Source organism: Pungitius pungitius, chromosome 19 (genome assembly GCF_949316345.1).
Source record: "Pungitius pungitius chromosome 19, fPunPun2.1, whole genome shotgun sequence".
Lineage (NCBI taxonomy): Eukaryota > Metazoa > Chordata > Actinopteri > Perciformes > Gasterosteidae > Pungitius > Pungitius pungitius.
The window spans coordinates 13449907-13471425 of record NC_084918.1 but is presented as its reverse complement, the minus strand read 5'-3'; the positions used below and the strand labels follow the sequence as shown (position 1 = coordinate 13471425).

The window sequence follows — 21519 nt, the reverse complement described above, 5'->3', positions numbered from 1 at the left end:
AGAACCTGCACCTTACAGTAAATGATAGTGGAGATCATCATTTCAGAAAAAGATATTCCCTGTCCATCACCCCTTGAGCTTGGATTTGATCACTAGTTCTGCTAATTACGCGTTAAAGAACTATGATCACAGAGTCTCAAATCTCCTCACAGCCAGCTCTGAATGTGCAACGCAGTGTTTGACATAGTGGATGTGATTCCACAGGTCATCTTAAATAGATAATTTGGCAATAATAACTGTGTAATTGCATTTCTTTTGCTGCCTTCCAAAGCTATAGCTAAACCATTATCTGTCTGGAATGAATGGTGATTGTGGTTGCATTACTTGTGCCAAATGCAGAGTGTGCCAAGGTAAACTCACAGGGCCTTCAAAAGATCTTCTGTCCAAACATATTTGATGACTAACAGTAATTTTTAGTTTTGTGTCCCTTGGTGCACTCTGTATATATCTGCACAGCTCCTGCAATCTGACAATTCATGATATGTCCATGAAGAATCACTCTATTTCAGTCTTTCTTTCCTGTCTGTATCAATAATATGATGAGAAAGAGAAGAAAGCTGAGATCAGGTCTGTGTTGACATGAAGCAAGAACAAACTTGTATGTTTATTCAGGCATTTCGGTAACACTATTCCTCTGTTTTAAAACACCAAATATGTTGTAGGGATTACTTGATTTAACAGCCATTTGTAAGTTATCCAACCTTGAATCACTATAACATAATACTAACAACCTAGTTATTCTCAGTTTGGTTGGAAGATAACGCAAGATTCTAATGCTTTTTTAAAAAAAGATACAGTGTTACGAAACAGTATTTCCTGCATTTAATGTTAATATCTTTTCAATTTGCTTTATTAACATCTAAAAGTAGACTTTTTTTTTGCCTCACTTGCTTAACTAACATCCTTATTTCCTTGGTTGCTCACCATGATCCCCCCTGGGTAACACCTAGAAGGCTGTGGAGGAGGATGCTGTCGGTGCGTATGTCACCGAGGCCCCTCCCGTTGCCCCGGAGCCCGTTGCACCAGAAACGGGGGACAACGTGGACCCCGGTGCGGACGCATACGACTTTAAGGAATATGACCTAAAGGAGTATGACTTGGGCGAGGTTGACAACAAGGTGTATGACTACGGGACGTACGATGAGTATGGCAGGGCCCGGCCCGATCCCACGGACACTGACGATGAGGAGGTGGGGCCCGGGGTCGCTGCTGAAACTGACGTTTCTGGGAGCACCGTAAGTACCACACCGCCCCCCCCCCCCCCCGGCTCGGGGCCCGGGGGCTCGGGGCCCTGACGGGTGTGAGCATGAGCGCCACGCATTCCACGTCTGTGTTGTGGACTCACTCTGTCCGCCGGCGCACGCCTTCCTCCTCGGGTTGCTTGGCAATGTGTCTCACTGGTGCGCGGTTGGTGATTTGATGATTGACAGCCGCGCGAGAGAGAGAGAGAGAGAGAGAGAGAGAGAGAGAGAGAATGCATGCGACTGTGTTTTCCTTAGATGGGGGGGGGTTTAACCGATTGGCTTTTCCTTTAGTCCATCCCCTTCTGACATTATTCACCCTTTTGACTTCTACCTTGTCTTCTAGCATTCAAACGTACCTCATTAAGACCCACTCCCCACCTAGGCGTCCCTGCAGTCAGACCGGGTCCCTCCCATCTCTTCCTCTGGCGTTTTAGCAAGCAACCTGTCCGTCACATATCCCTCCCTGTGCGCCCAGCAGTGAGCCCATCGCTCACAGTGCGCACACGCTCACACACCACTGTAATCAAGGTGCTACTGGTTCTTTTTGACTTCCCACCCAAACCGTTGAGCTCTCCAGTTTTTACTGGTCTTGTACACCTGTTTAATAATACGACTCGAGCACAGCGCCAACCCCCCACTCCTTATAACCCCAAACGCCAACTTCTCCAACTTCACCCTCAAATACACAATGCAGCTGAACTAATTCACTACCATAAATTAAATACAAATATGTTGTGCAATTTATTATTTTTGCAAAGCTGCACATTTAAGAGTTGACTTGCGTGTGAAACCTCATCGTGGGGTTATATTCCTTATTGTCTTCTTCTCTGCATATGAATCGGTTTGTGTTATTTTGTAAGGTTTGCATGACAACACAGTGGCAATGCGATGACATCATTGCTCCATTTCAAGCACTTTCAAGTCCTTTACAACTAACATTTAGCTGGTTTGGTTCCATCATGTTATCTCACTTTTGTTTGTTTTTTCTTGATTCACCGCCTCCATAGATATAGTTGCAACTGAATATGCGATCGTTCAAGCACTAACACACGTTATCTTCCCTGGCTGAATCGCTCATCATTGCTCATTCATTCCCCCGTGGACTGTAGCTGCCATGTGACGCACGACACCTCTGCTCTCGCTCTGTGACCACAGGTTGCTGGGGCCGGAGGAGCCTTTGGCCAGAAGGGAGACAAGGGCGAGCCGGCGGTCATTGAGCCTGTGAGTGATATTATCACGTCATCTTTGTCCAAATCATTGCCTTTGCTTAGTAAGCAATCTAATTTTCTTCAACTTCTGAACTAAATTTTTACTGCTTCTAAGACAGCTTTGGTCAAACACCCCAAACTTGCAGCAGAATTTCTCCCAAAAAATTTTAACGCTATTTTTTTTTTTTTTTTCCAAGGGCATGCTGATTGAAGGACCCCCAGGAACTCCTGGCCCAGCTGTGAGTAGTATTAAAAATATACAAGTCAGCTTTGTGAAAGAGCTGGTGGGCTGACTAAGGTGTATCTTTTTAGGGTCTTCCAGGTCCCGCAGGGCTACAAGGACCCCCAGGCCCCTCTGGAGATCCTGGTGACAGGGTGAGTTGTAATTCATCCCCAAAAACCAGCTACATATTTGAATGTGTGTATATACTGTAACTAAAACGTGGGTTATTACTATTAGCTTACAAACATGTAACCAAAGTACACAAAATATCATTCACTCGGCTATGCAACGCAAAATCTCTTATTATTATTAGTTAAACATAAAAGTCCCAAATGATATTTAAATATTGAAAAAGTAGATATTAGTAGATAGTAGATAGGCCGTCAGCTAATAGGCAACACAAAGTGTTTGGGTATAAAAGTATTTGTCACATCATTGGTAAGGAGTCAGTTACATTATGTTATATTTTGCTGCTGCATAGAACCGTTTAGCCGTTTTATATCATATGCCACATAAGATATGATGCCTATGCATCATTGCATACCTCCAGAACACAGTGAGTCCCTATAGATGCAACAAGCAAAGGATATTCAACCCATCACATGTAGAACGTTAATGTGGAATGTCATGTTTCCTGTTTCCCTCGGTATGAGGTATCCATATAGAGTGATTTAACGACTTAACGACTTGAAATGTCTTTCCGACTAACTTGTAACACAAACTCACACACACACACACACACACACAAGCAAGAATGAATGGAAAGGGATGTTGCTTTTGGACTGTAGACAGAAGCATGGTTTACAGGTGCACAGGCCTAGTCTGTGTGTGCTGGAGGAGGAGGAGGAGGAGGAGGAGGAGCACACTTCCAGCATGTAGGGCCTAGTGCTCTGCCTGTGTGTGTCCTCATGTGGTGTGTGTGTGTGTGGCTCTGTTTGTATTTCAATTTATATTACTGCCATAACAACGTAGTAGTTGTAGTTGTCCAACCCAAAAGGATTCAGGATCATGTATATTTGCAAATAGCGATATCATCCCATGCGCAAGTAGATCCCTGGATTCTAAAGATGCCACATGTGACAAAGCCAGCAAAAAGAGGCAAGCCATCAGTCAGCTTATTATGAATGAATTGTTAAATTCTATATTTAGATGTGATACTACATAAAATATATACATTTTATTTTAAAATAACCACTGACGACGCAACAAAACCAAATCTCCATCCTCACCCTTTTATGTTATCATTCTCTTTTTACCGTACAGGTGATCTTACAAAGGTGATCAATACACAAATGTTCCCTCATGTATTGCAGGGTCCTCCTGGTCGTGCTGGTCTGCCTGGTGCTGATGGTTTGGCCGGACCTCCAGGGACCATGCTCATGCTGCCAGTAAGTACATGCATAGAATAGTGCAGACAAACAGATTAAAGAATGATTTTAATGTATGCCTATGTGTGTGTGTGTGTGTGCGTGTTTGTTTAACAGTTCCGCTTTGGTGGGGATGGTGAGAAGGGTCCAGTGGTTTCTGCCCAAGAAGCCCAAGCTCAGGCCATCCTGTCCCAGGCCAGGGTAAGTAGAAAAGGTCACGCAAAAAGCCACGGGAAAATGCTGTCGCCAAACGGCCACCTTGCTCCCTACACACAGCTGTAGGGGGACAGGAAGGCAGGGGGGGGAGGGGTGGTTGCAGGGGGGGGGGGGGGGGGGTTCCATTTTGTTGGCCTTGCAAGGCTAAAAGGAGACATGCTGAAGAGCAAAAGCATAAAAAGGCCACTTTAAACAGATGGACTGACAGAAGAGACGGCTAAAAATACTCTGGGGGCTGTCGTTGTGCGGGTGGGCTGAACCAACAGGTGTACAGAATATCTTCTTGTCTCTATGTTGGAATGGAGTTGGGTGGATAAAATAAATAAAAATGTAAATCTGCATCTTTGAGGTTGCTGTACCACGAGATGTACTGTGGGAAAGGAAATGTAAAAAGTTGTATTGCAGAAAAAGTTGATGGACACCAAACACCACATGCTATTTTTTAATAGCCTTACATTTTATGTGTCATAGAACAACACACACACACACGTCTTGAGAGAGTAGCTCAGTCATTGGGGCCAGACATTTTTTTTTTATATCAAGAACTTAATGTGGACCTGGGAGAAAAACAATGTATACAAGCGATTATCTTCCTCAAATATGGATGTATCAAAACCTAATTGAATGGATTTGATCAAGTGTTGTTGCTCGTGTTTCTGCCCTGCAGCTGGCCATGAGGGGACCCTCGGGGCCAATGGGGCTGACAGGAAGATCGGGTCCAGTGGTGAGTCTCTAGTCGTTTGTGGTTGTTTGTAGAATTTGGTAATCTACATTTTGTGATTTCCTGAACTTGTTTATGACCCTTCCTATTAAAAGTGCACAATAATCACATTTGTCCTATGCGCACATGACTTCCTTTTGGACCGATACTCTGACTCAAAATGTTACAATCACTCCAAGCTTAATGGTAAAGGTATTTTACCAATACTATAGGAATGGCTTTGGGATCTTAATTCAGGTGAAATGAATCAGGAAGAATTGTTGGGTGGCGGCTCACACACCGCCTGACTGTTCTTTGCCATCAGTTGCCAGACATATTTCATTCTGTTGTTGGACTTCCCCCTCCTCTTTTTCCTTGGGCTTGTTGATACACGATCCACTATTTATCTGTAGGAGTAGGCCCTCCAAACCACACAAAAGAATGACCCTCTGTTTAATCGGCTCCTCTCAAGTTTAATGCCAAGCACAATGATCAGAAATGATATTGCAATGAGCAAAAATTAAAAAAAAGCAGTGGGTGAATTTTTAAGGAAGGGGTCGCTTTTATCTGTATCTGTACCTGTGCAGAACGATTGATTAAAACCCAGGATGTCATACATTCAAGCCTTGACCAACAATTTATTGAAGGCTACGAGGATACATTTTGTATATAATTATTAAAGCAGATTCTAATCATTAATATGCTAAAAACAAGCTTTTACCATCCAAATAAACAGGACTTGGTGCCAGCTGCACATAATTGATTATTAAAGTACGAATAAGTAATACAATAATTTAAAGGGTCTGAACTGTGCACACGTCCCAGGTATGATCTCCCTGGGAAGTGTGCATCTTTTTCACATTTAAAAAAAAAATGAACAACAATTTACAACTTGAGCTCAACATCACCCTCTGCTGTTGACTTTATACTATTTCTTTCTCTTTTTGTAGCAAGCAGCATGTGAGCGAAAAGCATTAATATTTGGTTTGTGTCCTCTCCCCAGGGACTACCTGGTAGCCCCGGCCTGAAAGGTGATGCTGGAGACCACGGCCCTCAGGTGAATATGAAGAGATGATGGCAATCATGTGGATGGAATACCCTTCTCAGTAGTCCTCTGTCACTAAGTGGTCCTTGTTGGTCTTTCCAGGGTCCCCGCGGCGTCCAAGGGGCTCCTGGACAAGTTGGCAAACCTGGCAAGAGGGTGAGTGAACTCGATGGCCTGCTCCCCTCTCAGTGCGTGTGTGCTCACATGTCCGTGTTTGTGCGAATGTTTGCACTTGTGGTCTCCGCTCCAAAGCCGAGAGGCTTACTTCCAGACCAACAAACAATCGCTTGATATGAGCTTAAAGGCCTGCGCTGCCTCCAATCCGGGGATCAATGGCCAGGCAGCAAATCTGTCTGAAAATGCCAAAATGTTACAACTGGCAGCGGATGTGGGACACAAATGGGTGTCGGGGTGCAGTCACTCCGCAGGGCCAAACGTCCTGACCTAACTGATTACTAATAAACATGAACCAATCGTAGGCAAATCACTAATAAGCTTGATTCATACAACAACTGTGAGCCACTAGCTGATTGTAAGGTAAGGCAAGAAAAACAAATACTGCTGTAGTGGGAAAATGTAAATAAAAGACTAAAGTTTAATAGAATGGAAAGACTTTTACTTTTTAGTATTTTGGCTTAGTATTCTTTCCGAAGGTATTTTAGATGGACTCCAAAGTTGTATACTGACATCGGGCTTTATAGCTTTTGTGTCCATCTCTTGATTTCTTTATTGATTTGTTTGTAAAGTGCTGCTTAATATTTTATCAACCAGGGTTAAGAGTTTAATCCGGATAATTTGATGAGAATGACGATTTTTGTTTATTCTTAAAGTCATCTCACTACAATACACATGTGTTCATAGACATGCTTAATTTTTCTACTACCTTTTTAAGGGGCGTGCCGGAGCTGACGGGTCCCGTGGAATGCCCGGAGAGCCAGGCTCCAAGGTACCATATGCCATCACACAACCTTTAGACAGCTCATAAAGCATTCTGCAGCCCATAATGACCCTGGTGTGTGGCGATGCTGGGCGCCGTGGTAACATCCTCTGCTGTGCTTCCATTCAGGGTGACAGAGGCTTTGATGGTCTTCCCGGACTGCCTGGTGAAAAAGGACACAGAGTGAGTCCAGTATGGTAGTTAGCCCAAAATGATGTGTAAAAAAAGTATCCTCAAAATGAACTTTCCAGCCGTGCACTGTTGCGGATGCGACTGAAGTTGAATGCCGTAGAGATTCATCCACGGAGGGTAACCCTAACCCAGATTCTGAAGGAGTCCTCATGAACAATAGATTAGTGTTTTGCATGAGAATAATCCACAAAAAGTGGCATTAAATTAAAGTTCTTTAGTTATCAGGATTTGTATTCTCAGGTTGCTATTAACTGAAACGTTGGCTATCTTTCGATCACACTGAGGGACTATAATTTCAGTTTTCATTTTTTTATACCACTAATGTGGTATTATTAAGATTAACGTAACGTTAGAGTTTTACTGAAGCCGGGTAGCCATGTTTGATGTGTTCCAAGTTTGCAGAATGAGCTGAGGTTTATAAAGTAGACTTGGAAGCAGAGATGGCTTTGTTGTGCCGGATAAGGAAGTGAAAATCAAAGTGGCTCATTTCACTATAAACTAAAGGAGCCTGATGAACACTATTGTTCATTCTAAATCACTAAATCAGTGAGAACGCCATGAAAACATCAGGATACAGAAAACACAATAAAGCTTTATAAAAGAACAACAAATCCAAACAAATATTCTCTTGAGTTTGGTTAAAATGTAGAAATAAAGCAAGAAATACAGTTTAACTTTAAGTTATAGAAAAAAAATGTCTAAATGATGCACATGCGTCCAGCATGAAAATGTATTTTACACATTGCATATGTGGAGCGATGGATTCATAAAACCAAATCTGTACCCCCCCCTTCTACCTCAGGGGGAGCCAGGACCGATGGGACCCACAGGAGCCTCTGGAGAGGATGGACAGAGAGTAAGTTCTTCCTCTTTCAACCAGAACCCTCTAGGATTTATTTCGTTAGCATTCAGGGACGTCAGAGGTGGTCCGTGGACAGAGCCCCCAGGCGCCGTCCGCTGGGCGTAAACGCATCTACTTGGAAGGAGGGTTTGTGCTTAACCTTTCCTCCCAATGAAACTAACTACCCCACTCCACCCTCCACCCTCCACCCTCAGGCGGTTACTACATCCAACAATGTTTGCTTAGGTTGAGATTATAATACAAGCTTTGGTGAGCTTACGATTTTACGATTTGCAAGGTGGCAGTATTTACCTCAGATTGTATTTGTTGAAATTACAGATCATGAAACCCAAAACCTGCAATGGAACGGTTCTGACTTCTGTCCTTCTCTTCCCTTAGGGCGAGGACGGAGAGATCGGGCCCAGAGGATTAGCTGGCGAGAGTGTAAGGCTGCTGTTTGTCCCGTTTCATCTCAAACATAAGAGATTCCAACGTGTAGCAACAAGAACATGTTCACTCGTCTTTGACGAGAGTATCCACCAGAGGACCCGATTGCCCGTCCAATCCCACCACATGAATCATTGCTTCTCCTTCCTCATAGGGTCCTAGAGGTTTGCTGGGACCTCGTGGTCCTCCTGGACCCCCTGGATCTCCTGTACGTACCATTACCTTTTATCGACCATATCTACAATATTAGTTACTGTATGAAAAAAAAAAATGGACATATGGTAATGCGGGTCTATTTCGTCTGTGCTTCGCAGGGTGTTGCTGGTGTTGATGGACCTCCTGGTGCCAAAGGAAACATGGTATGAAGAAAAACGAAATGCTGCTTAGCTCCTAAGGCTGCATATTTCGGGAGGTTGTATTAGCGGGACACTATTACTTTTCTACAACCTTGCACTGTCTAGATTACGCTGTTACAAGATGAGCAGATGTGGCAGGACGGAGGTGTACCGGAGCTACTATAACTACTAAATCAAAGAACTTGTGGAATGAGTTGATCCTTTAAAAGCTTGATGATGTTATCCTTAAAGTGTGGCGTGATAGGCACAGAACTACTTCCCAACATTTCTACATTATGTATTATGATTGAATGTATTACTTTTTTTGAGGTTTAGTTACACCGAACATTCAGACTTATCTCAAAAGACAAATTAAAGTTATGAATCGACTTCTGACGGTTTAAAAGCAGCATGTTGGCGTGCTGTACTAAATTATGCTTTTGATAGGAACAAGGTTGGATCAAACCCACCTGCTTGTTGACAATGACACTCATTTGTGTAGTTCAAGTGGCAGTATTTGGTACACATATACTCAGAGGGACCAGTGTTCTTTATTTGACGGGCTCCAACTACTTTTCAGGGACCACAAGGAGAACCAGGGCCACCCGGGCAGCAGGGAATCCCCGGGACACAGGTAAACGGGTCCACCCCCCCGCACCACCTGACCCCCGATGACACAGTGCAGCGTCGATGCTTGCATCTTTTTAGGCCTTATTGCTTGTTTCGCTGCCCACCGACTGCTTCCACAGAGGAAAGCGCCTCGGAAAGGGGAATGTTTTGGTGGTTGGTGCAGTTGAAAGCATCTTATTCATGTTGGTGGAATTCCTGCATAGCTGCCACACCTGTTGGAGCAAGCCCCCCGTGCCTCAAATTACCCCTGCAACACACACACACACACACACACACAGACATATCTATAGGGACACATGCACGAATATTTAAGTGCATGCAGTAACACACCCCAGGTAGATGATGATATGCCCACAGACACATCTCGTTACACACACAGACACACAACCGTGTACACACCCATTAGCTTAATGCACACACACATACAAACGCACTAGCTTAACAATCCCCCACTAGCTCAGCTATTTACAGCTGCAACAAACTCGTCCATTTCTTGTGTGTGTGTCTGTGTGTGTGTTTAAGCATGCTTGTTGTTGCTATAGCAACATGTTCTCATTTCTATGTGGCTCTGTCTCAAAGGGTCTTCCTGGTCCTCAAGGCCCTATCGGACCACCTGGTGAAAAAGTATGTAACTTTTGCTTGATTTTGATATAAAAGAATGATAAATTTATACTGTCAGAAAGTCATGATTAGCCAAAGTTGATCAATAATCTACAGTAAAAAACATTGTTTTTGCTATAGATTGCTAATTACTTATGCTATCTATTCTAAAAAAACGTGTGTAGGTCATTGTGTCTTTTCTCTGCTTATCAACCTGAATGTAGTAGTGTAGTGAAACCAGTTTGATCAGCTATGTTAATAAGGGACAGTCTGCTCTCTCATACCAACGTAAGGTCACAAACAAAAGCTCATAACAAAATGTATGCTTTGGATTTCTGGACCCTGTAGATACTCTGATAAGATAACTGTGAGCTGTCAGCGCGGTAATGGAGAGTTCTAGTTCATAACCTCTGATCTTTTCCCCCCCATCCAGGGACCTCACGGCAGGTCGGGGTTGCCTGGATTACCTGGAGCTGATGGGCCTCCTGTGCGTGCTCTTATCCCCTATATACATTGTACATTGAGTATATCAGTATTGCACATACACAGACAGAAATATGAATCCAAAACCTTTGACAACTCAACGTAATATGAATGAGGAATTGGTGAATTAGTAAAGTAGTGGATGCAGAGGTGGTTACAACCCAAAACCACAGCAGATTTGGTGTCCTGTGATATCCACAAAATCAACACTGTTCACATTAAATATCAAAGTCAGGTAGTATGTGACATGTTTACTTTAAAGATCATTTCAAACCATTCTACTCAAATGCTTGACCTTTTGTGTAAAATATTATCAGTGTTCATCATAATGGGAACATTCACATGTATCAACCAAAAATGGCATTGATTATATTTAAGTTTTTTTTAGATAAACATAATCTCCATCTAAAAATGTAACCAGCTCTACCATGCTGCATTTTAGACTGTAAACAGTTGTGTCTTCTTCAAAAAGTCACTATTCTATTACATTGATCATTTTGAACATCGATTTACGACACTCACAGAGCCTGCTTGTGAAATACCACAGAACTGTGCCTCGGAAATCTCTCAAGGCGGACGAAATAGAAGAAATGTGCCTCTGAGTTGTGTTACTGTAGCCCTGCCGTAGCTCATGACTCATGAGAGTTGTGTAGGCATCGCTCGGTAGCCCTCGGGCCCCATAGCCTGGTGATTTACAGCCCCCTGCCTCAGCCACACACCTCCAACTGGAGGTGCCAGGTGTTTGCAGCTGTAAGGGTTCCATATGTGTGTGTGTGTGTGTGCAGTAGGACGGGATACGTCATGTGAGGGACATGGACAAACACGGAAGGCTAGTTTTTGTGGGCTTGAACAATGACATGCTCATGAGGTGGCCTGGACACTTTGAGCTGTTAGGTCATCCATTCCCTCTCATCCTCATGTGAACGTTCTCACGGATTCACTGATTGCAACGTCGTTGCGTCCACTAGCTGAATCACGTTATTCCGTTTAAGAACCACCACATTGTAACAAGCACTACTAACCACTTTGCTTATTTCACAGGGTCATCCCGGTAAGGAGGGTCCACCCGGAGAGAAAGGAGCCCTGGTAGGTGCATTCATGAAGTATTTCAATCATTCAGCTGAGATAGGTGTTTTCATGCATGCTTGGTGCAGTGAAAGACTACCGACATGTCTGCAGTTAGAGGTTCATATGATATGAACACTCCTTTAAATGTGCTGTGCCACATTTAGATGAATAGATAGATGGATACATTTTGGCTATTGTATTCATAATCTCCTAATTTACATTAAATAACAAGTGATTTACTACTGTAACATTGCAATGTTTTACTCCCCAGGGTCCCTTAGGTCCTCAGGGTCCTATTGGTTATCCCGGCCCTCGTGGTGTCAAGGTACACTTTGGTCAATCAAGTCTCACATGATCAGCTGTTTTTACCATGTTTAATTTATTGTAAATAATGGTATTGTGTTGAATTCTTTACATTATGTTTGTAATATTATTAAAATGATCTTGACCTTTCCAACAGGGTGCTGATGGTGTCCGTGGTCTCAAGGGCTCAAAGGGAGAGAAGGTAAAAACTTTTTTAAATGTTAAATTGTTTCCACACAGTTCTTTTTTTGATCTCCCAAAGCAGCCAAAGCAGGACATGGATCATATGATCTATGCTAATGTAATCCCAAAATGGTAAAAAAAAAAATGTTCTGCCTTTTTGGTCAGCATAGATTGAGTAAATATTTTAGCCTATGATGCCAAAATAAACTATATGTTTCAACCCCTGTGCTGAGATGTGTGCCTCTAAATCTCACATTGTGGCAAAGGTGATGACTGCCGAAAATAGTTTGGGGTCCACCTGTAAATATAGACAAATATTTATATGTCTCTCTGTCCGTCTCTCTACCTCTACCTGTGTTTCTGATTTCGTAAAGGGCCATGCAGAGGTCAGTCGATAGCCATTGTCAGTGGAGACGGAGTCTCTCTGGAGTGACCCTCCATCAGTTGATGAATGTAAAGCTGTCAGGCTTCAGGCTTTTTTGGTTTCAAAGAACACTGCAATACGTCTCAAGCACTTTTGAAGCGTGTGACTGTGTGTGTCTTGCATGAGGAATTTCAACCAAGCTGCCTTCGTTGTAATATGCACCATATTTATTTAAGATAATTGCAGTTATCCATTTGTATACAAGCCATTATTATAGGGGGTGTTGTTAGCTCTACAATGAAAGTATTCATCTCGTTGTTCTTATTTTATTTTCGAAGAATTGCATTATTTACACCGTAGAAAGAGATTCCAAAGCAAAACCTTGAGGAGAAGGGGTTTGTTATGATTATAGGATGCTCTTTACTTCATGTGTGTGTGGTCTTTGTGATGTGAGTCGCTGGCACCAAGTCTGCTTAGCGCTGCATTATGCATCCCATAATGCCAAAACAAAAGTGGCAGACTAGAGACAGAACGTCTGTCCAACAGTGTTGGTTTGATTGTGGTTATGAAACATTCAAATGCAGATTTTAAAAAAATGACTCTATGGTTTGAGTGTACCACATCCTGCCTGGCCCTTGCTGTTCCACTATGTGGCCAGCAGGTGGCACTGTCAATCCTGCCATTCACAGAGTTAACAGGCAATGTCAAGAGACTTGAAACAGCGAAATGATAAAAGATAGTCAATTTCAATGTGTTGAAAATAAATAAATGCCTCAGATAACAATAAAGTGATTCAAAGGAACAATTGCTGATGAATGCAAAACTTCTTTGTGACTCATTTTAGGGCGAGGACGGTTTCCCGGGTTTCAAGGGAGACATGGGAATCAAAGGAGACCGGGTGAGGACCACCATCTTTCATACAAATAACGTCCTAAACGTCCAGTCCTATCTTTAGTCTTCATTTGAAGCCAGCTGGTGTACATTATTGTGATAGTCTCTGTATGTGTTTGGGTTTTAGGGCGAGCTTGGCATGGTTGGGTCCCGGGGAGAGGATGGTCCTGAGGGTCCCAAAGGCCGATCTGGCCCCAACGGAGACACCGGTCCCCTTGGTCCTGCCGGAGAAAAGGTAATAGGGCTCCATGACCAAAGCTGTTAAAAAGCCAATTCAAGAATGATTTATTAGCATCTCGGTTGTGTTATTTGATGAATCTGATGAGCTATTGTGTCGATGGGCTTATGACTTGTGCTGTTAATGTCTCTCAGGGTAAACTGGGTGTTCCGGGATTGCCAGGTTATCCAGGAAGACAAGGACCTAAGGTAATTTAGCATCTCTCTCACGTCACTAAGGGAGTTTGTGTTGACTGAATCTGCATCAGCATGCTCTGTTATCAGAACTGTGAAGACATCACAGTAATCACTGCACACACTATGGGAATCACAATTATCAGAGTGTTCATAGTGAAAATACCTACACTACCTACTTTTAGTGCAGAAGCAGCAGAGTGAGACGGTCAAAGATAGATAGACATAAATGTCGCCTCCATTTGTGGGGGGGGGGGGGGGGGGCTTCAGTGCTGATACATGCTGCTTTAACGACCGTCCCAGAATAAACAATGGCCTTTATCTTTTTCTTATATCATAGCTGGTACCTACAGAGATGTTGGTACCACTTTCAAACAGAGCAGTAATCACAAAGAGCTTGTAAGTGGTTACTAATTGCTTCATCAATGGGTCATTGACATAATATACAGCCTTGAAGATGACTATATTTAATTGATTAAGTCTTGCTTAATGCGTAGAAGTAAATCATTGTTCTACAAAAATCGAGCTGATTCCAAGGAAGTTATGGTTTTGACACTGATCGTATTTGTGTTCAATGTTCTAAATGCAACGTGTGGTGAGGTGGTGCCGAGTGGGTAAGCTGCTTTTTAATCTGCTAATAACAGTTTGACTAAAGAAAAAACGTTTTGTCACCTTGTCTTGTGTAAGCCATTTGTTTTCTTATCGTAATCATATACGTTCAAGGAATTTGCAGAAGAAAACCTCTACTCTGCTTGCTTGAGAATAGTCGTACAACAGTGGGCTGATTAAAATAAATAAATATTCAAGTGGAATAGAAAAACAACAATAACAAATAAGCAAGTGTTAATCCCACAAAAGTGATTCCTTCCATTTGATGTAAGGGCCCCGGTGTTAACTGTGAAACAACACTGTTTAACTGTAGCGATCAAGCAAGGGTGCAGAGAAATACAGTACAGGACGGAGCCTCATCATCATGCACACCCTGACCCATCCAGCATCCCTCTTGTTCCCCCTCCATGATATCTTGCCCTCTTGTTGACAGGGCTCGAGTGGTTTCCCTGGGTTCCCTGGAGCCAACGGCGAGAAAGGAGCCAGGGTAAGAAACCCACTGACAATACACCCTTTGCTTGTTTGTGTATGAAAAGCTGCACACTGTCAATTCCCTGCACAAAAGAAAATAGACGCCTTTCATAAAAGGCATCTGTATGGTGACTTGGCTGCAAAAAAAAAAAAAGAATATGCTGCAGCAAAATCAATGTGGAGGAGAGAACAAAAGAGGCGGAAACAATCGAGCTTTCATTGACACCTTCTTCCCATTTCCTCACGACTTTAAGAATCGCAGAGAAAGAGGTCGTGGTACAGGTTGAAGCATCCATTTGGAATGAAGGTAGTGGCGGTGGTAAAAAGCAGATATGTTAAGTAGGTCAGAATCATTGATTGGACGCTTTAAAGTACATTACTTCACTCGTGCCAAAACTAGCTGCCAGAAGGATCAACTTCATATATTCTTCCCAAAAATTAAAATCAGAAGACCATCAGAGGAGCTGTTGTGGAAGTATTGCAGCATTCGTTGGCAGGCCGTTTCTGCTGCTTTTGGTAGCCAACTGGTAGATTTACTATCACTTCATTTATTTGTTGTTATTCTAGAAGTGCATGTTGCTCCACTACTTAGCGTCTACATTGCCATTTGAATGCAACCTGCCGTCCCCGTATGAATAAAGATATGAGCCGTGATATCCCAGGCTCGCATTTTTAGTCTCTTTATGTAGATCAGGAGACAATTTGTTCTGTGGCTGTTTGGCATTGACATCCTGGGATTGAGCCCCTTTCTGTGGCCCAGATGTCATCGTTCTGTGAGAAGGAGATTGGTGTTGAATGAAGGAAAAACAGGAAGTGCATGTGCGTGCCTAAAATGTTCCTCTGTCCTCCTTTGTCTTAACAGGGCCTCGCAGGCAAAGTTGGTCCAAGAGGTCAAAGAGGTCCAACGGTATGCCTCTTTAAGGATATGATTTACGTGATTAATGAGTCTAGTGTAATGAAATGGCATCAAACCATGTTGTGTCCATCCGATTTGCATGCATTGTTGGAGTTTTAGGATTTGACTTAATGTCCCACCCCCCCCCTTGCAGGGTCCCCGTGGCAGTCGAGGAGCCAGAGGTCCAACAGGAAAACCTGGTCCCAAGGTGCACAGCTATCCTGAGCTGACTCGGGGCTTCTTAGTGGGCCGTACCATCGGGCCGAAATGAGACTTGACCTCCGTCAACATGACAGACTTCTGAACATCACAGTTTGATAAAAGATACCTAAAGATTTGTTGTTGTGCGTTGCAGGGCACAGCGGGCAACGACGGCCCTCCAGGCGGTCCTGGTGAGAGAGTAAGTCTATTAGATTGTCTCACGCCCTTCAGTGTCATCCACCTCCAATATGATGATATTTAGACCTAAAGGTTATTTAGTCAAGGATTGATGTGATGTATTAACTCCATGTTGTGTTGACCTTTAAATCTTGTCACCTTCATGGTTCTGAGATAGGATTTGCAATAATATACAGGAAGGCATACTTATATACTTCTTTTGTGGAATACTGGACTTTCCTACAAAAGCTAGAAGAGAATAAGAAAGGATATATCCAGAGTAAAGCTTTTGTCTATGAGTCTCCCATCCCATTAACATAAATTCATTATTGTGAAGTTGTACTTGACGTTTACTGGTTGGGAAAGCTCATAAAACAGCTGCTGTATTTGGGTTTTGCTCTAATGCCACGTTCCTGTTCCTACCTACATTCAGGGCACAGCAGCGTTTCTGTTTTAAAAAAAGAATGTTATCCCTTTGCTTTGACATTGGTTCTCAGAAATGGATTTTTAAGGATTTTTTATTGAGCAATGAGTAAGTTGAGTTGTAAGTGATCTGTGCTGTTGCGTCACAATAACAGCCTTCCAAAAGGGCACGCCATTCAAAGTCTGGATTCAGTTCGATTTCCAGTGGTGTCTTTAGCGCACTTTCCTTTTTGCTGTAAGAAAGCAAACGGGGAAACATTGATTGGAATCTAGTGAAGGCCAAAGGAGTCATGAAACAAGATATACGGATGCATCAAATATTTTCTAATTCCTACAGGGGGAGAAATTGATATTTATAACTGTGACAAAGCACAATCACAGAGTTCATCAGAAAGCCACCCCTCTGCAAGATGATATCCAAAATGTAACGGCAGCAAATACAGTAGTAAATCAAATCAAATCAAATAAATTCTATGCGGGTGGAGTTTTTTCCGCACAAAATATAATGTTATAAACTAAGTCTGTACTGTTTAACAGTTTCTGCATGTTTCTATGGAAACTGAATGAATATCTACAGATTAACTTCAATAAACAAGTCAGCTTTAAGGCCTGTTTTTTAGGCGAAAGCAAAAGATTGAATCAATTTGTACCCCAGTTTATATGTAAATGATTGAATATCACCGAATCCTAAACCGTCACGTTACTTTACACGTTACAAATAAAGCTGTTAAGTAGTCATCTGAAGACACTTTTTCAATTCATCAACATATTTTAACAAACATTTTTTAATAGGATCGTCATGCCTTTGAGAAATGTGTTGCAGCTGTCTGGCTTATACAATGATTTGTACCTTTTCTCTGCAATGATGTTTTGCATTTGACAAGAAGGGACCTTATTCTACTAAGAAGGGTATTTACTCATAACCTGTTAAATTCTCCCAGACACGTACCACTAAATTATCACAAAAAAAGCTTTTTCAATCATTCGGCCACTTGAGTGTGCTCACTACCTCAACCTGGTGAACCGCGACTCCCCTGACACGAACCCTTTTGAACTGAATAGCTTTAATTCGCTTCCTCAAGCTGCTCTCAAAATAGTCAAATTCAATAGTCCACATGACAACTGCTAGCGGTGTTGTTATATACCAATACACATTGGCAATATCCATATTTCATTTTGGAAATTCAGATATTGTCAGTATTCCCTTTTCCCTTGACAAGAGATTAATTCAATTGAAAGCATCATTATTTTGCGATTTCTGTAGAGAATCTGATGATGATGATGATGATGAGAACTTTGGTTGTGGCTAATAGTCATAGTATCCTTCACTCTTGTTAAATGTGTCACTGTTAAGTTTTGTATCTCTCATTAATCAAGTCAATTTATTAATCAGTAACCAATTTTGCTCGTCTACTGCAGGGGCCTCAAGGACCTCAGGGACCAGTGGGCTTCTCTGGACCCAAAGGCCCCCCTGTAAGTAGTTTGCCTCCCCCACACACTGCTCACGCTTCATCTGATCCGCGTAGTGTAAAAAACCAAAGGTAAGGCTGCAGGGTTTGCTGCTAGTTCCCGTTGTTCAGTGTCCACTCTCCTGCTCCCACTGTCTCAGTGGCAAATTAGCCCAGCGTTTAAACATTACGAGTCAGAATTGATTCAATTTGAGGAGTTTAGGAGCGCCAGAATTCATGGCAATATCCCAAATCCGTGCGGCGATCATTAGTCTAACTCTTACTGAAGAACAACCCAATTTCTCAATCTCCTTATTTAGGCAAGAGACAAGCAGCAATTTGCACCCATCGATTCAGGTTAGAGTCGTGGCTGGCTGTTAGCCGCCAGCGAGTGATGTTGTTCCTTTCAACACAAGCTGTTATCTTTTCATTAGTGTTCTACTAGTCCAACTATGACGTTGCTTTTGGAAGAAATGCTTGCCTGCAAAGCCGTTACACAGTGTTGCAATAATACCCTGCGATGCCTTTAATTTCTGCACTTTGGCCAATGTCCCAGTTCCAGTATGTAGATGTGAAAGTGATGTACAGTACATGGTGACCTAGTGAGTGTGTTTCTGGACTCCTAACAGGGACCACCAGGAAAGGACGGGCTTCCCGGACACCCCGGTCAGCGCGGTGAGACGGTGAGTGATAACAAGTGTGTTTGAGCGTTCACTCCCCTGTCGTAGCGTCCTGCTCGGCGCCTGAACTGAAGACCTTAGATCCAACCGGAGACCCCGTATCACATCGTTTCTAATGCAAGAGCGCGACACTTTGCAACTATTTGCCTTTCTCCGAAATGTTTCATCAGAAGAATCCTCCCTGTGCTCGGGCTAATCTGGTTTTAATCCTGCAAAAATGACTTTTTTGTTGTGTTGATGGCTGGTGCTCACTTACTCAATCCCTTTAAGGGCAAAGCTGCCGACGAGAGCTTTTGAGCTCTCATTCTTCAAATTGCTTTTCGACTGAAGGACGGATCTGATCCTTCCAATCAGTCGACTGCTCTTCAATTGAATCTCCCCACTTTTCCTCCTCCAAATCTTATCTTTATTGCCCTCGTACGCATGGGATTACAATCAGTGATTCAACATCTCAGTTGGATGCCAAGGAGGCAGACGTGTCTCTTATTAAAGCAAGACTCTAAAACCAAAGCCCTTTGCGAACATCGTTTGAGGCTGTCTACTTGTCTCGTCTCTTTTTACGCATGTACGCACACACACACACACACCCACACACACACTTCATTCTGTCTCAGACAGATGGCTCAGACTCCAATCTCACCGGGATGGAGGAGAGGGAGTTGGGGAACCAGACATATCCGAGGCAGCTCGTATCTTGTAATATTTTTTAAGTTTACAAAAATGCAATGGAAAGCTGAACAGAGATTGTCCAGTTGCAAAGAGGCGTCCTTGCGTTGCATTGCCTGCCCTAAAATAATTGAGTAATCATACTGTAACTGAACTATATCAAAAACAAGCAGAAAAGAAATGTGTTGCATCAGCACTAAACTTGTGGTTCCTGCAGTTTTTTTTCATCAAAATGCAGTTATGAGCGTAATGAGAAACTGCTCCACTAAATCCGAACTGAAGATGCATTGATGCGTAGAGGGAGTACACCATTTGACGTAAGATCAATCTGACAATAAACAAAAAACCAAAGCATCCCTTGACTGGATCTAGTTGCCATTGTGTTTTTGACTTTGATTCCTCCGCACTTGGTATGCATCGGTTCACCTTGGTTTGACGACGCTCAGAGGCCTGTAAATTCTACTAAAAGCTTGACAGATCATCGCCCCTATCATTAAAGCTTCCATTTCCGCCTGACTCTTTCCTATAGATAATGTGATGCACCACACATGAGTGCTTCCCTGCCTTTGCTGCTATTCAAGCTGCAACGATAAGGTCTTCATTAAGGTGTTTATGGCTGTGGATTTATGTGCTGATGAGTATACTCTACAAGCATCCAATGTGAGAACAGATCACAGCACTAAAAAATGCTCATAGGCAGGGATTTACTGCAACATAACTTGCATTTGAGGAAGTGCAAGTAATGATCTGATTTGGTGTCTGAATCGGGGCGGATGCTGTAACAGCATGGCCTGAGGGTTCCCGTTGAATAATACATCACCATGAATCACAACTAATCGATCAATGGGCCCGGACTCATAAGTCAGCCAGAATCCTTCTCCTTTGTCTTTAAGGAAATAAGTTGATATGATTCAGAAATGCTTCACCTCAGTGAAAATTGATTTTGTGTGGAGTTCGACAACCGAGGGTGTCAAAGATCAAGTGGAAATGATCAAGATATTGATAAGTCATCGTTGGAAAGTTAGTGGGTACCCGACACTTTGTTTTATGCCAGTCACTTCCTGGCACTAGAAGAGTCTTCATGCCATTCTGTTTTAACAAATCACTGGGATATAAATGGCAGATATGTCTTTATTGTGAAATGAGCAGTATGTCACAAGTAAGAAACATTCTTTATCTTCATACTCCTGCTGTATTACGTTAATTAACAGCTGGCCTCCAAGCTTCACAATGGGTTCATATTTGGGGAGCATAGGGTACTAGGAAGAAGAAGAAGTTAATGCAGATTGGATTCTTATTCTCCCGGCAGACAGAAGCTGGAGTTGTTGAACCTCTAATGCGTATCCATAGGGAATGCTGCAATGCAAATCCACTGCTTACTGAGATGCAAACAACGTATGTCAAAGTGGGTTGGATTTGTGCAGGGAACAGCAAAATTAAGCAAATATTATTTCTTTTTTTTCTTACTCGGATTGGTAAATCCAAACCTTAATGTAACTGTTGACTGTTGAATTGTGTCGGTGTAGTAGATGAAGGAAAACTCCAAAGCACATGGGCGGAATGATAACGGCATTGGCTGATGAACTTATGGCTGATGTGATGGCTGCCAGATGCCTGATTACACATTCAGCAGACTCAGAGCAACATTATCATCCCATGGGAGTGAGGTGTCGTGCTGCAGACTTGACTTACAACAATATTGGTATTTTGGCTCTGGTGTGACTCATCAGCTCTCATAGAAACCTAAAGGGGTCTTTTGATGAGGGCCAGTAAGGTAATACTAGTAATACTAAGAAAGTAAGACCAGAGCCATTGATACCTCGTTAATAGATGTAGCTTTTAAGGCACGAAATTATCATTAGAAATATTTACTGAAAGGGTGATTGTGTGTTGTTTGTTTCAGGATCCGTTCTTATATCCTAGTTTCATTCAGTGCAGAGTCCTTAGTGTCAACTCTCTTTTTCATTTTTTATCTATATTTCTACTTTTCAGTTAAGGCTATACAGGTTGTTGAATGTAATATTAATAACTTATGATAAGAAAAGATCTAGGTATACAATATTTAAACGAGAGGTTCAGTTATTTGCTAGTCAGCTTTGTTGTGTAATAGAGTAAATACTTGACATTTTGAATATGACCTGAAACCTTTTTTCTAAATCAAGGTAATACCAAGCCAAAAACGTAATCCCAGTTTATTAACCGTATATTAAGAGTTCAAGGGGCATCCCGAGGGTTTCATTTCCAGGCTTTTGATAGATAAA

General features: G+C 42.5%; 1 protein-coding gene across 2 annotated transcripts in view; it reads left to right on the top strand.

Moving 5' to 3' along the window:
- col11a1a (collagen, type XI, alpha 1a) overlaps positions 1 to 21519 on the top strand; it is a 63999-nt gene that overhangs the window by 17391 nt on the left and 25089 nt on the right. The window contains exons 8-37 of one of the 2 annotated variants that reach the window (XM_037456531.2): positions 951 to 1235; positions 2400 to 2465; positions 2650 to 2691; positions 2765 to 2827; positions 3989 to 4063; positions 4160 to 4243; positions 4926 to 4982; positions 5962 to 6015; positions 6106 to 6159; positions 6896 to 6949; positions 7070 to 7123; positions 7935 to 7988; positions 8373 to 8417; positions 8575 to 8628; positions 8735 to 8779; positions 9336 to 9389; positions 9965 to 10009; positions 10419 to 10472; positions 11510 to 11554; positions 11808 to 11861; positions 11997 to 12041; positions 13231 to 13284; positions 13405 to 13512; positions 13650 to 13703; positions 14731 to 14784; positions 15631 to 15675; positions 15818 to 15871; positions 16019 to 16063; positions 17884 to 17937; positions 18542 to 18595. In XM_037456531.2, the coding sequence (XP_037312428.1) occupies positions 951 to 1235; positions 2400 to 2465; positions 2650 to 2691; positions 2765 to 2827; positions 3989 to 4063; positions 4160 to 4243; positions 4926 to 4982; positions 5962 to 6015; positions 6106 to 6159; positions 6896 to 6949; positions 7070 to 7123; positions 7935 to 7988; positions 8373 to 8417; positions 8575 to 8628; positions 8735 to 8779; positions 9336 to 9389; positions 9965 to 10009; positions 10419 to 10472; positions 11510 to 11554; positions 11808 to 11861; positions 11997 to 12041; positions 13231 to 13284; positions 13405 to 13512; positions 13650 to 13703; positions 14731 to 14784; positions 15631 to 15675; positions 15818 to 15871; positions 16019 to 16063; positions 17884 to 17937; positions 18542 to 18595 (1905 nt within the window). The remainder of the gene's footprint in view (positions 1 to 950; positions 1236 to 2399; positions 2466 to 2649; positions 2692 to 2764; positions 2828 to 3988; positions 4064 to 4159; positions 4244 to 4925; positions 4983 to 5961; positions 6016 to 6105; positions 6160 to 6895; positions 6950 to 7069; positions 7124 to 7934; positions 7989 to 8372; positions 8418 to 8574; positions 8629 to 8734; positions 8780 to 9335; positions 9390 to 9964; positions 10010 to 10418; positions 10473 to 11509; positions 11555 to 11807; positions 11862 to 11996; positions 12042 to 13230; positions 13285 to 13404; positions 13513 to 13649; positions 13704 to 14730; positions 14785 to 15630; positions 15676 to 15817; positions 15872 to 16018; positions 16064 to 17883; positions 17938 to 18541; positions 18596 to 21519) is intronic. The other variant, XM_062559304.1, reaches the window with a different exon arrangement.